General features: G+C 42.0%; 1 protein-coding gene across 1 annotated transcript in view; it reads left to right on the top strand.

Annotated features, from left to right (window-relative positions):
- The first annotated feature begins 365 nt into the window (after nt 1–365).
- The window catches only part of LOC114663873 (sodium-dependent neutral amino acid transporter B(0)AT1-like), a 66,585-nt gene continuing 53,794 nt past the window's right edge, over nt 366–13,156 (top strand). Inside the window, exon 1 of the mRNA XM_028817801.2 lies at nt 366–643. Coding sequence (XP_028673634.2) covers nt 445–643 — 199 coding nt within the window. The 5' untranslated portion in view covers nt 366–444. The remainder of the gene's footprint in view (nt 644–13,156) is intronic.

Here is a 13,156-nt window from a genome sequence, read left to right as displayed (position 1 = left end):
TGGGCACCTTATTTTCATACATTATTATTGTGATTAATGGTCATAAGAAATGTGAACAGGGTATTTGATATGACACCCAGTGCAGTTTCTTGATTTTTAGGTTTGCGGTCAGTGACTATTAGCCCCGTTCTGAAGTAAGCCATCTCCTAATCCCACTTATCACATTTTATTGTTTATGTCAAATAGTCAGCCCTGTACTTTCCCCACTAACCTCAAGTGCCATTCACTCCCCCAGATAAGACATTAATTATTATCAAGCAGAGACTTGGGTGATCCGCGCTTTTGCTGACTCTTCCCTCTATTGAAGGTGCACTTTCAGGTTTAGTGCTAAAGGTTCACTATAAATATCATCAGCTGGCGTCAGCCACATCCACTTTGACCAGGCCTCCCACACCTGCCGGCACCCTCTGCCGTGACTCCTCGGGTCGACACAGCACAGCAATCATGAAGCTGCAACTGCCAAACCCCAGGCTGGAAGACAGGATATACTCCTATGATGAGCTAGAAAAGATGGAGAAGGAAGAAGCTGGCGACAGACCCAAATGGGACAACAAGGCCCAGTACATGCTGACCTGCATTGGCTTCTGCGTGGGATTAGGAAATGTGTGGCGATTCCCTTATCTGTGCCAGAGCCATGGAGGAGGTATGATAAACGTGAGCTCGGCTGCGAGGCTGGCGGACGCAAAGGGAAAATAGTGGTGGGTACTGTTCAAATGATGGGGTGCCATCTTAGTGAAGCAGTGGGATGGAAATATGAAGGAGTGAAATTACATTGGAAGAGCAGAAACCAAAGTATTACAGGCAATTCATTACAAGGTTTAATTGTGTAATAGTCATTGAATTTTAGGAATTCCTGGAAAATAACAAAAAACGTTAAGTAAAGTGTGCAGAGGCAAAAGGTCATTCCTAAGTATCGTGTGAGGATTAAGCTGGTTCAAAAAATGGACGGATGGGCAATTCCAAACAGGCATAAGGAATAAGTGAAAATAGTGTTAACTGAAATTAACAAAAAGCCCAAGACAGTGTACTGCCTACTTGAGAAATGCAAAGAAAACTTATGAAACAATATGAAAAATATTTTGAAGCTGGACGGCACTGCAGCTTTACACGGTGTGCCAGCTAACAAGGATGAGTCTGGAAATCTTTAAAGATAAAAGTGTTTGGGGCGACCAGGTCTTCTTGAATCATGAGGTGAAAGCAATGCAGAGAAAAGCATAATCTGTCTTCATCAGGGATTATGTGGAGACCACCCAGATGAAACCGTCTGAATAGCCTTTATCATCCATCCATCTTCTAACCCACTTATGATTTGCTTTAAACAACATTGTGACAAATCATAAAGATGAGGCTGTCAAATACATAGAATTACACTAAGATAGATAGATAGATAGATAGATAGATAGATAGATAGATAGATAGATAGATAGATAGATAGATAGATAGATAGATAGATAGATAGATAGATAGATAGATAGATGGATGGATGGATGGATGGATGGATGGATGGATAGATGGATAGATAGATAGATGTGAAGGTGCTATATAATAGACAGAGGAAGAGGTAGATAGGTAAGGCATTATAGATATAGACAAATAGATATCCCCGTGACCCTGTGTTCAGATTCAGCGGGTTGGAAAATGGATGGATGGACAAATAGATATGAAATGCACTTCATTATAGATGCAGTATTATTATGTCAGTCAGTCATTATCCAACACGTTATATCCTAATACAGGCTCACGGGGGTCTGCTGGAGCCAATCCCAGCCAACACAGGGCGCCAGCCCACCACAGGGCACAAACACACCAAGGACATACTAGGGGTAATTTAGGATCGCCAATACACCTAACCTGCATGTCTTTGGACTGTGGGAGGAAACCCACGCAGACACGGGGAGAACATGCAAACTTGACCCGGGAAGCAAACCACAGGTCTCCTAATTGTGAGGCAGCAGCGCTACCCACTGTGCCACCGTGCCGCCCATTATTATTATGGTAAACACAATTTATATTTACATTGTATTTGTCTTTCTAGAAACTGCCATTGTGACATATGACTGCTGATTCATACTAGACCCATTTACCCCATTAATGTGGCTTCTAAATGGGTGTATAGACCTCCAAACGTCTATTGCATCAACAGGGAAAGTGCACACATATAGGGACAGATTTGAATCGTTGTGGGGTGAGTCATAGATAGATAGATAGATAGATAGATAGATAGATAGATAGATAGATAGATAGATAGATAGATAGATAGATAGATAGATAGATAGATGTGAAAGGCACTTCATGGTCTGCTGATAGATGAAGTGTGCATTATATAAATACTTGCCAACCCGCGGCGTAGCATACTCTGCATTATTATGTATTGATGGGTGAACACTTCCTGAACGACACAGTTGTCCAAATGGCGTGGGTTTGTGGACACCACTGTGAGTGAATGAAAAGATAGACCTCTGGAGAGAGCAACATACAATTGTCCGTGACTGAAAGCGGGATCATCTGTGACGAAGAAGGCACGCTAGTGAAAGTTACTTCGTAGGTAGGGATAAGTGTCAGTACTTGTAGATTAAGGTGTAGCAGGTCTTCGTTGTTGACGCTTAATATAGCTTGCGTACTGAGATGTTCCAGAGTCGCAGTTGAGAAACACTTTTTTAGTGTCATTTAAGCACAGGGAAAAAAATTAACATTTGAAACATCCGTAATGTGATAAGCCACCAAGAAAAGTAACATTGCAACAATGCACGCTACGACCTGATCGCTGTAAACAGAAGTGAAAACAAAATCGAGGTCCGGTGCACTGGTCGTGCAATTGTCGTCTGTGCACCTCTGAGCCACGTTGTCCTTTCATTGTTCTTTGCGGTTCCGGCTGCTTATATAATCCACCCAGTCACCCGACCATGGTAGTAGCGGTCGCGTACACAGGGCAGGGACGTATTCAGAGGGAGCGTATAACCCGCACTTACTGGGTATTCCTCGTTCGTGGGGAACAATTGCAAGCCCCGGTGCCCATTACGAATGGGGTTCAACGGCTTACCCACACCTGTTGGCGCCAGGTAGACACATGTTGATCCATTCAGTGTAACGCGCGTGCAGTACCAGACATCACATACCTGTTAATGCTCAATCTCACGTGGCTGAAAGCCACTTGTCCCTCTAAGAAGTTGGACGCGTACCGCTTGGCGATCTCGTAACTATTAAGCAGGAGGGAGTCTCATTCGTTTTCGGAATTAACCAGACTAATCGCTCCACCAACTAAGTATGGCCATGCAACACCACGCACAGAATCAAGAAAGAGCTATCAATCTGTCAATCCTCTCCGTGTCCGGGCAGGGTGAGGTTTCCCGTGTTGAGTCAAATTAAGCAAAATTTGTGTGTGGTGAGTTGTTGTGTCCGGGCACATGAGCAGGCACTGTGGATGCCTTGAGAGCGTGGGTGGACGCTTGCCGGGGAATAATGAGTATCTATATATCTTCTTAGATATAGACAGCGTCTGATAGTTGTGATGGTTTTACACTCCAGTACATTGCAGTGAACGCTGGTAACAGTCAGGCGGGCAGGCGTATTAGAGTTGGTGCTCTTAGAGTTGGTGGGCGTGTCTCTGTAGCAGTTTGAGTTCTTTGGCGGTGCTCTGTCGTTTGTATCCCACGGTCGGACGACTTGGTGGATTATATATGGAAATGCAGCAGAAATCGAAAAGAATAATGAAAAGTCAACATGGCTCAGTGGTGCATGTGTACTGTAGCGGAGACGAAAGTGAGTTGTTCCGTCCGGGCACATGAGCAGGCACCGTGAATGCCTTGAGAGCGTGGGTAGACGTGTGCTCGAGTTGGTGGGCTGGGCTTTGTGAGTTGACTGACATGGCTATTTTTTGCGTATCCCATAGTTGTCTTCTGGCAGTTTGAATGCCTCGAGAGACAGGGCGTCCTTGTTTGGTGAGTTGCTGCAGTGTGTGAGTTAAAAGCTGCGATGGTTTTACACGCTGGTAACGGGCGGGTGGGCAGGCGTTCTCGTCCCATGGTCTTCGAGTTGGTGGGCATGGCTCTGTGAGTTGTCGGCGTATCCCATCGTCTTAGCGTTGGCGGGCTAAGAGTGGTTTATTTATCGTGCGTATCCTGTGTGGGTAGCGCTTTGAGTACTGAGAAAAGCACTAAGCATAAACACCGCCTGGTCATGGACGGGGAAACGTTTTCCGTGTTCCTGCAGGACCATCTAAGAAGACGCATGTTTGTCGCGGATGCGAATTGCTGTATGTAGTGTGTAAAACAGTTTGCGATGGTGCATGCGGTCGTGCGTCGTAACCGAAAAGTCAACGTGGCTCAGAGGTGCATGTGTACTCTAGCACAGACAAACATAAATGACGGCGTTTTTTCCGAGTCGTCGCGTCCGAGTTGGTGGGCGTGGCTCTGCGAGTTGTCATCGTATCCAATGATCTTAGAGTTGGTGGGCGTGGCTCCTTCCTGCGTGCACCATGGGCGTCTTACTTGTCGGCGGCTTAGTGAATTATATATATATAGATGGGAGAAATAAAAAAAATTACATTTTGAAGCAACCTTTATTTTTAATTATAAAACAGGCTGGCTGGAAGTAATTGCACGTTTTTCAGAAAGGTGTTAAAATTTGAAATGCAAAAGTTCATTTTCAACAGCCCATAGATAGACAGACAGATATGTGAGGCACTACATAACAAATCTTAACCCTAGTTAATGTCCCATCCTACCTTGCTGCCAGTAATACCAGATGATATCCCACTACTATGTTATGGAGTAAGTGGGTTCAGAAAGCAGATGGATGGCAGGAAAACGTCCAGCTGTGAGAGGACTGGATGCTTCACGCTTGTATTTTACTGATCTCTCATCTTAGATATGACAGGTCAGTTAGTGTCAGCAAAAATTCTGAAGGTAAATATTTTATTATCATCCACAGTTAAGAAGGTGGGGCTCATTTTAAAAACACAAACAGTATGTGGTTAAACCCACTTAACCCTGCTCAGGGTCATGGGGCGCAGCTTATCACAGTAGCACTTGACGTAATAGAGGAACAAACTCTGGTCCACAAACTCCTGCCCGTCCCTGGCACACTGATGGACACTGACTCACTCAAGGCCGACACACCATTCTTAAGAATCAATGACTTAAATAAATAAGTACAGAGTGCAATGGCCGGGTATCCAGTTTGGAGTGAGACGTTGCCTCAGCCTTGTTGTCAATTGCATATGCTTTGGTTTCTCCATAAAACTTAATGAAGCAGCATTTTAAATGTATTTTTCAAGACTGGTCTGTGAAATGTATTTAAAATAAGCCGAAATCAGACTGAGTGTTTAAAACAGACCTGCTGGTTCTGAACTTTGGTATTATGGATCTTGAGGTGGGCATTCAGATTGACTTGATATTAAATTTAAATGTGTTATGTGGTACCAATTGTATCCTTGATAGGTATTTGTTTCATACATTGTAATGCGATTAATAAAATCAGAAAAATGAAAAGGAATTCAAAAAGAATTAAGAACAATACATGGATTCAGGGGGCAGCGCAGTGTGGCTGTACTGGCACTGCTGCCACACTTTAAGGAGACTGGGGTCCTGGATACGCCCTGCATGGAGTTTGCATGTTCCTCCCGTGTCCACGTGGTCTTCCTCCCACAGTCCAAAGACAAGCAGGTTAGGTGGGCTGGAGATGTTAAATTGGCCCCCGATACATTATGTGTGTTTCTGTTTGTGTTCACCATGAGATGGACCCTGGCGCCTGGTTGAAGACTGTTCCTGCATTGTGCCCGATGCTTGCTGGCATAGGCTCCAGCTGTCCCACAAACCTGTCCTGGATAAGTGAGTTTGGAAGATGGACAAATGGATTGAAATGGTTTATGTAAATAGTTTAAAAAAGTGTAGTTATACTTAAAGGTATAAAGGAGTCTCTTTAGTTAATGTGCACTGTAGGGACGCACCAGACATGTAATGGAGGACTGGACTCATTCATTCTAACACAGTATATTACTGATAACTGGTGTGGGCTGGAGCCCCTTTGAGTGATCTAAAGTGGATCAAGGAGAGGCTCAGTGATGGATTTTCGGTAGGAAAGCATAAGACGTTTGAATACTTTCATAACCACTGAGGCCAAAGCAACTGGCCTATAGTCATTAAGTTCCGAGATAAGATTCAGAGATAGGATGAGTGTATTATCTCTATTTTCTTTCTTTTAACTGAAAATATAGGGGTGACCAAAACTGACTGGTACAGTAGGTCATCAGATTGGCTCCCTCCTATAATTTAATGTAGCAGTAAGGAAAATGGAATCAGTTGGGATGTGTTTGATACAATCACTTCTTGTCTCTCATAATATAACAAGGATGAACCTTCACTTTAATGGTTAGTTTGAACAAGAAATAAAAGGGGGGAGTTCAAGTGTGCCGTTTGAATTTGCTAAGCAAATGTTCAATTGCTGAAATACAGATAATGCACCCATCTGAATTAAAATAAAAAAACAATTAAATCAAAATTTAAATCTGGTGAATTACTCAAAAAAAGGAGAGAAAGAAAGTGAATGTTTATATATTATGGAAGACAAGAATGATATAAACATTTGTATCAACTGATTTCTTATTTCTTAGTAATACATTAAATTACAGAAGGGGAGTAAATCTGATGACCTACGGTCCCCCCTTTATTTTCAGTTCAAAAAAAGAATTAAAGTGATTGCTTGTTCCTCTTATATTATGGGACACAAAAATGTTTTAAAACATGCATGAACTGATTTCTTATTGATACATTAAATTACATTGATGGCATGTGACAAACAGATTGGCATTTCTGCCAGTGTGGGACAGGGGGGACTGAACTGGATACAAAACCTGCAGCAAACTGACGAAAAATCCCATACTTTTAGTAAGATCCGAGTCATGGAGTAAATTATGCACACGCCCATTAGGAGGTGTGCCTCGTGATTGGCCAGTTAGCACTGTGTACTCCCATTGGCTAAGAAGAACAAAGTTCCGCCCTATACTCACCATTTTCACTCCCAAATAACTTTGACAAGAACACTGCCAACAATCTTGTGACCACAAAACACTTGTCAAGTGCATCACTCACACTGAAAATGTAACTCACGCTTCCAAAATGCATTTTACTCAGACACAGACTTTTGGCAGTAATCCGACTCCATATATTTAGAATTGTATTTTAGTGTTAGGGTGTTTGTCTTTTATTCTTCTTTTCTTCATTATGTAAAGCACTTTGAGCTACTTTTTGTATGAAAATGTGCTATATAAATAAATGTTGTTGTTGTTGTTGTTGTAGTGCTATGCTTGTAAATGGTTAGTAAAGATTAAGGGGGGCTGGAGGGAATTAGTACAATAGACCCCAACTGTTATTTCAATATTGAAAAAGGCGCTATATAAATAAAATGTATTATTATTAAGAAGAACACAGTTGTAAACTTGTTAGGGATAGATTTTGCACAAACATTAGAAACGTTTTTTCTTTACACATTGAAAAGAAGTATTGTGGTGGACAGCAGACGTTTAGAAACCTCCAAATCTCAACTTGATGTTATTTTGGACAATCTCTGTGAATAGGCTGGATGAGCTTGTTAAGCTGATTGGCCTGTTCTCATTACAATTGTTCTAATGTTCTTAGGACCAGAACCCAGAATTGGATTAAGAAGGTTTGGTAAAGGGTAAATTCTTTAATCCACTTCATGAAGACATTTGATCCATTGAGTGGAACGAGGGAAGCTTTCCTGGCCAGGATGCCAGTCCTTCCGAGTGCAACCACTCACACTGGGCCAATCTTTCCATTAAATTGTTTCCATCATATTATTTTAAGGATAATTTCAACATTGTTTGTTAGGCTCCGGTGTATTATGACTACTTTGGACCTACAGACCCAACATGAAAAGCAAGCAGAATATTGGAAGGTCATGACAAATACAGTTCCTTCAGAAAGTCTATAGACCCTTTCACCTTTTTCACATTTCATTACGTTACAGCCTTGTACTAAAATAATTTCAAATTACTTTTTCCCCAAATCAAGCAACACTCAGAATGACAAAAAGAAAACAAGACTTTACAAATGTATGCAAATTTCAAAAAATAAAAAAGCTGAAATGTCACATTAATGCAAGTATTCATACCCTTTGTGTTCTGTTGATCATTGTTGAGATGTTTCTACACCTTGTTTGAAGTCCACCTTGGACTGATTTGGAAAGGCACACACCTGTCAACAGAAGGTCCTAAAGCTGAGCAAAAACCAAACCATGACGCTGAAGGAATTGCCTGTAGAGAGCTAAGAGACAGGATAATGTGAAAGACCACAAACAATTCCGGCAGCGTTGATGGTTCCTATGGGCACATTGGCCTCCATTATTCTTAAACAGAAGAAGTTTCAAATAACCATGTCTCTTCCCAGAGCATGGTGCCTTTCCAAACTGAGCAATCAGGGGAGAAGGGCCTTGACCAAGAACCTGATGGTTACTCTGACTGAGCTCCAGAGGCTTTGTATGAAGATGGGAGCAGACTTACAGAAGGAGGACCACCACTGCAAATCTTCACTAATTTGGGCTTTGATTCCGAGTGACCAGATGACACATGGAGATCCGCTTGGAGTTTGCAAAAAGGCATCTAAAGGACTCTCAGAATGTGAGAAACAAGATTCTCTGGTCTGAAGAAACCAATATTGAACTGTTGCGCTGCTCATCACCTGTACAACACCATTATAACAGTGAAGCATGGTGGTGTTAGACATCACACGGTGGGGTTTACAACTGGAAGACTGGACAGAGTTCACAGAAAGGTGAATGGAGCAAAGTACATAGATATCCTTAATGAAAACCTCCTCCAGAGTACTCTGGACCTCACAGTGGGCTGAAGGGTCTCCTTTCAACAGGTCACTAACAATAAGCACAAAGCAAAGGCAACACAGCAGTGGCTTGGGGACAACTCTGGGAATGTCTTTGAGTGGCCCCGCCAGAGCCCAGTCTCCTGGAAATAGCTGTCCACCGATGGTCTCCATCTGACCTGACAGAGTTTGAGAGGATCAACAGAGAAGAATCTGCAGAAAACCCTCAAACCCTGGTGTGTGAAGCTTGTCACGTCAAGCCCAAGAAGACCCAGGCTGGTATGGTTACCAAAGGGGCTTCAACTAAGTACTGAGGAAAGTGTCTGAATACTTGTGTCAATGGAATACTTCCATTTTTTCCTTTCTCGTATATACAAAGTAAAGGGAAAGTATTGTAATCATCCAAAAATTCCATTTCGAGATTTTGATGAATCTCGATGTTTTAGACTACCCTGAGTCCGCAAATACAATTTTTGGAATTATGTCTGTGTCTGCTGTGTGTCTGTGTGAGTGTTTGTGTGTGTAAGTAAACACGATAACTTGAGTACGCTTTCACTTATGTCAACCAAATTTTACATACAAGTATCAGGTACAAAACATTGACTTCTATCAACTTTTGGGCTCTTCCTTTTAACTGGAAGTGGTACTTTACCTTTTATTCATGCAGCTGCAGAGTCTGATTTATTCCACTTTACTTTTATAATAATTGTTCAATATATTATTAATTTGATTTGATTTGTTATTGATGGTTCTTTAATGTACAAAATGTAAAAATATAATCATTGTCTTACGGTTTAACCTCAAATATCCATTCCCATATCTGAGTATAGTCTAGGGGAGACCACTCCTGATTTTGAATAAATTTCCAAAGATTATTAAAGTCCTATTTCTGCTTTGCCATTCAGGGGTATTGAGCTTTGTTTCATGAAAGAAAGAAAAAAAAAAGAAGTTTTAGCACAAGGCTGCGACTTAACAAAATGAGAATAAAGTGAAGGGGGCTGAAGAATGTTTGAGGGTGCCATATTTCTTACTCCCTGTGCTCCACTGAACTGCTTCAGCCAGGCACTGCATGACGTCCATTTTAACTCACAGTTTGCGTGATGGTGCCAAGTTGAAATGCTGCAGAATGACGGGTGGTAGCGGTGACGAGAATACTAAGATTCACAATGTCGGAAGATTGCAATTTGTCTATTTTATTATAGGGACCCCAGGAACTCATCCAGCACACACCTGGCACACACACGCACGCACACACACTGATAAGCAGCTTGATGACTTGATCAATAATAAAGATAATAAAGTAAATATTAATCAAATAATAAGGAAAAAAAGCAATATTAAACAAAAACATGCACACAAAAGCCGTCCCCAGTTCCCCGACAGGGATAATTATTTGCTTACATAAAACTGAACGAAACACCAGACACTACTCAGTGAACGATTAACACTAACAGTAAAGTCCAACACAGTCCAGCACAGCAGGTGCAGATGACAATGGTGTGTGGAATGAAAATCCCTGTGAACAGCCCACTGAATGTCAGGTATAAAGTTTTGTCCTACCAGGTTCCAGTTGTAGCGTGAAGATTTGGTGTAACTGGGTGTGCTCCCCAGATAAAGATGTATCCAAAAAAGATGAAATTACACAGACAAGCAGGCCCGGGACAGCACATATGTCAATAGGAAACTGTAATCCATGGTGGTTTAGTCATAATACAAGGGTGTGTGTGATGCACAGAAACAAATGCAGACAGTTAATCGCGACCCCCACTGTGTCTTTTTGGTTCCTTTTTAAAGAGCCTGCCTAAAACATCCTACATCCCATCAACCCCTGCACCCTCTGAATCTACCAGGGTGGTGTAATACTGCAGAAAAGCTGCTGGGAGTTGTAGGCAATTTGAAGTAGTGCTGTTACAGGGTTGCACTTTACAGCCCCATGGCGTGTTTTATATTTTCCGTTTTGCGTAAGCACATTTTTGTTCATCCGCCCCTCAAGGTCAGATAAGGTAAATGAACAAATTTGTAATCTAGCAGTTTATTGGTGCTGGCAAGGCAGATGTCTTTGTTGAATGTGTTTATGTGGCAGTAATACTGTATCTGTTATCACAATTTTTGATATACAGATTTTGTTAAAAGATAAATTGAAAAGCCTTTAAAATGTTATTGCTCCCATCTTAGTCACTATAAATGCATATAAGCATCTATTCAAAGTCTAAACAGAATATATTGCTAAGTACGCCTAATTTATTGCATATTGATGTAATATTGTGGACAACATGGTGGCGCAATGGTTTGTGTTTCTTACTGGATCCAGTATTTTGCATTTGTATACCATACTTGACCATAATCCGTGCTGAGTTGGCATCTTCTCCTCCGTTCTGTGTCGGTTTTCCTCCCACATCCCCCAAAGACATGCAATGTGGCCGTCGGTTTGTACAGGAGTGGGTCCAGCGATGGACTGGTACCCTCTACATGGCTGTGTCGTACCTGGTGCTTCTGGGATAGGCTCCTGCTTAAGGTGCAAAATATGGGGGGTACCCCCTAATTAACACTTTGGGCCAGTGCTTGAAGAGGACTGAGAGTACCGAACATTGTCAAGTACTGCTTTGGACGATGACAGCCTGAAAATCCAAATTCTGGGATGTCTCTGGAAACAGATAAATAAAAACATGTTGTAGTGTCATAAATCATTCAGTGCCCATTACTGGCTTTAGGAGAAAGTTCTGTGGATGCCATCAGAGGCTGTCAGGGCTTCACAGGGTGGGTGGGATTAGACACTTTAATGGCAGCAGCCTGTTCAGCAGGGATGTTTGTGCATCCTTTGACAAGCATTGGGACAGGGTAAGAGGGCAGAGAACTTCAGAGTTGCACCATAAATAGGAGCCCCCCGTGGTGTTTACTGTGTGCCTTGGTCTCAGTGATGATGAAGAGTGTGGTGGTGTACAGCAAAAAGTGACGGAGATTGCTGAGGCCAACAGTGTTCATGCGGCAGGGGAACACGACTTTACCCTGCAAAAATGGCAAACTTCTGCCTTCTATGCTCTTTACTAATTAGAGCTGCTGTGCTGGTCTGTGGTAGGGTGGTGAGTGGGCTTATGGCATGCAGTTACCTAAATCCATCTGCCATCTTAGTATTACACACATAGTGTCTGAAGTGCGTATGTGCCTCATGAAAACGGCTGCTCTGTGTGATGCTGGTCACAGGTACAAGGTGGCATGGCTTTTGTTTGCCAGTTGTGTATATGTGGTGTCATGTGATTCAGCTACTGAAGATATGCATATCCATTCTCTTCAACTAATATGTTGTCTATTCCATTGTACCAGTCTAAAAGTTCAGTTTTCAACCAATAATGCAGCACTAACGGTACCCCCGGATTACAATGGGGTAAACTGGCATGTTGCTTTGGCACTGTGCCATTCAGGAAACAAGCATTTAACACACAAGTACAGCAGATGCAGTGTTATTATGGCAAATGCAATTGATATATACATTGTATTTGTCTTTTAAGAAACTGCCATTATGATATGCTAGCAGGAGTACACGGTGTTGCCCGGGAATCTATAACCGGTGAATTTCCTAAATGAAAGAAACAGAACATAGAAATACAGTAGAACAAACAGTTTTCTGGTCGACATTTTATTGAAATACTACAGGTAATATACAGTAAGTGGTCATTTCAGAGGCTTTGGGTACACTCTATTTTTTGCTTTGCCTTGTGGTGTGAAAATGAACAAATTCTGAGGATTGCCCACTCTAGAACATGGAACGTAGAGTTGTCCGTGTGAAAAGGATGGATTTTCCAAATTGATGCCTTTAACTTGCAGTGATTGCCCTTGAGCCTTATTAATTGACATAGCAAAAGCCAAACGAACAGGAAATTATAGCCGTTTGAAATCAAAGTGTAAATCATTCGGAATACTGTATGAGGAATTCTTGGTATATAAACATCTTCACGTCTTGCGCAATGTTTCAGACGCCCTTGAAATAGACTTTTTTCTGGCATCAGAAGTGGACTTTCTAATTCTACGTGTTTTTTTCGGTGGCAAGGGTATATTAGCGAAAAGTAGGACAATTATAATGTGGTAGATTGTATTACGTACGGAATAAGCACCACAGTGAGATGAATGTACGTTATTTACGTCGGAAAGCGAACAAATAGCACCAGTCAGTCAGAAAGACCAAGACTGAAATCGTACTGTGAGCCGGAAAGCTTGCAAATAGCACCACAAATACGGAAAGCCAGTCACACGCACTGGGTCGTTCACGTTTTACATCCATACGGCAGTTCCCCTTCACCTGATAAAAGCAGTCGGCCTTTCTCATA

This window comes from Erpetoichthys calabaricus, chromosome 13, assembly GCF_900747795.2.
Source record: "Erpetoichthys calabaricus chromosome 13, fErpCal1.3, whole genome shotgun sequence".
NCBI lineage: Eukaryota > Metazoa > Chordata > Cladistia > Polypteriformes > Polypteridae > Erpetoichthys > Erpetoichthys calabaricus.
The sequence above is the reverse complement of the archived record's forward strand: the minus strand, read 5'-3'. Positions and strand labels throughout refer to the sequence as shown.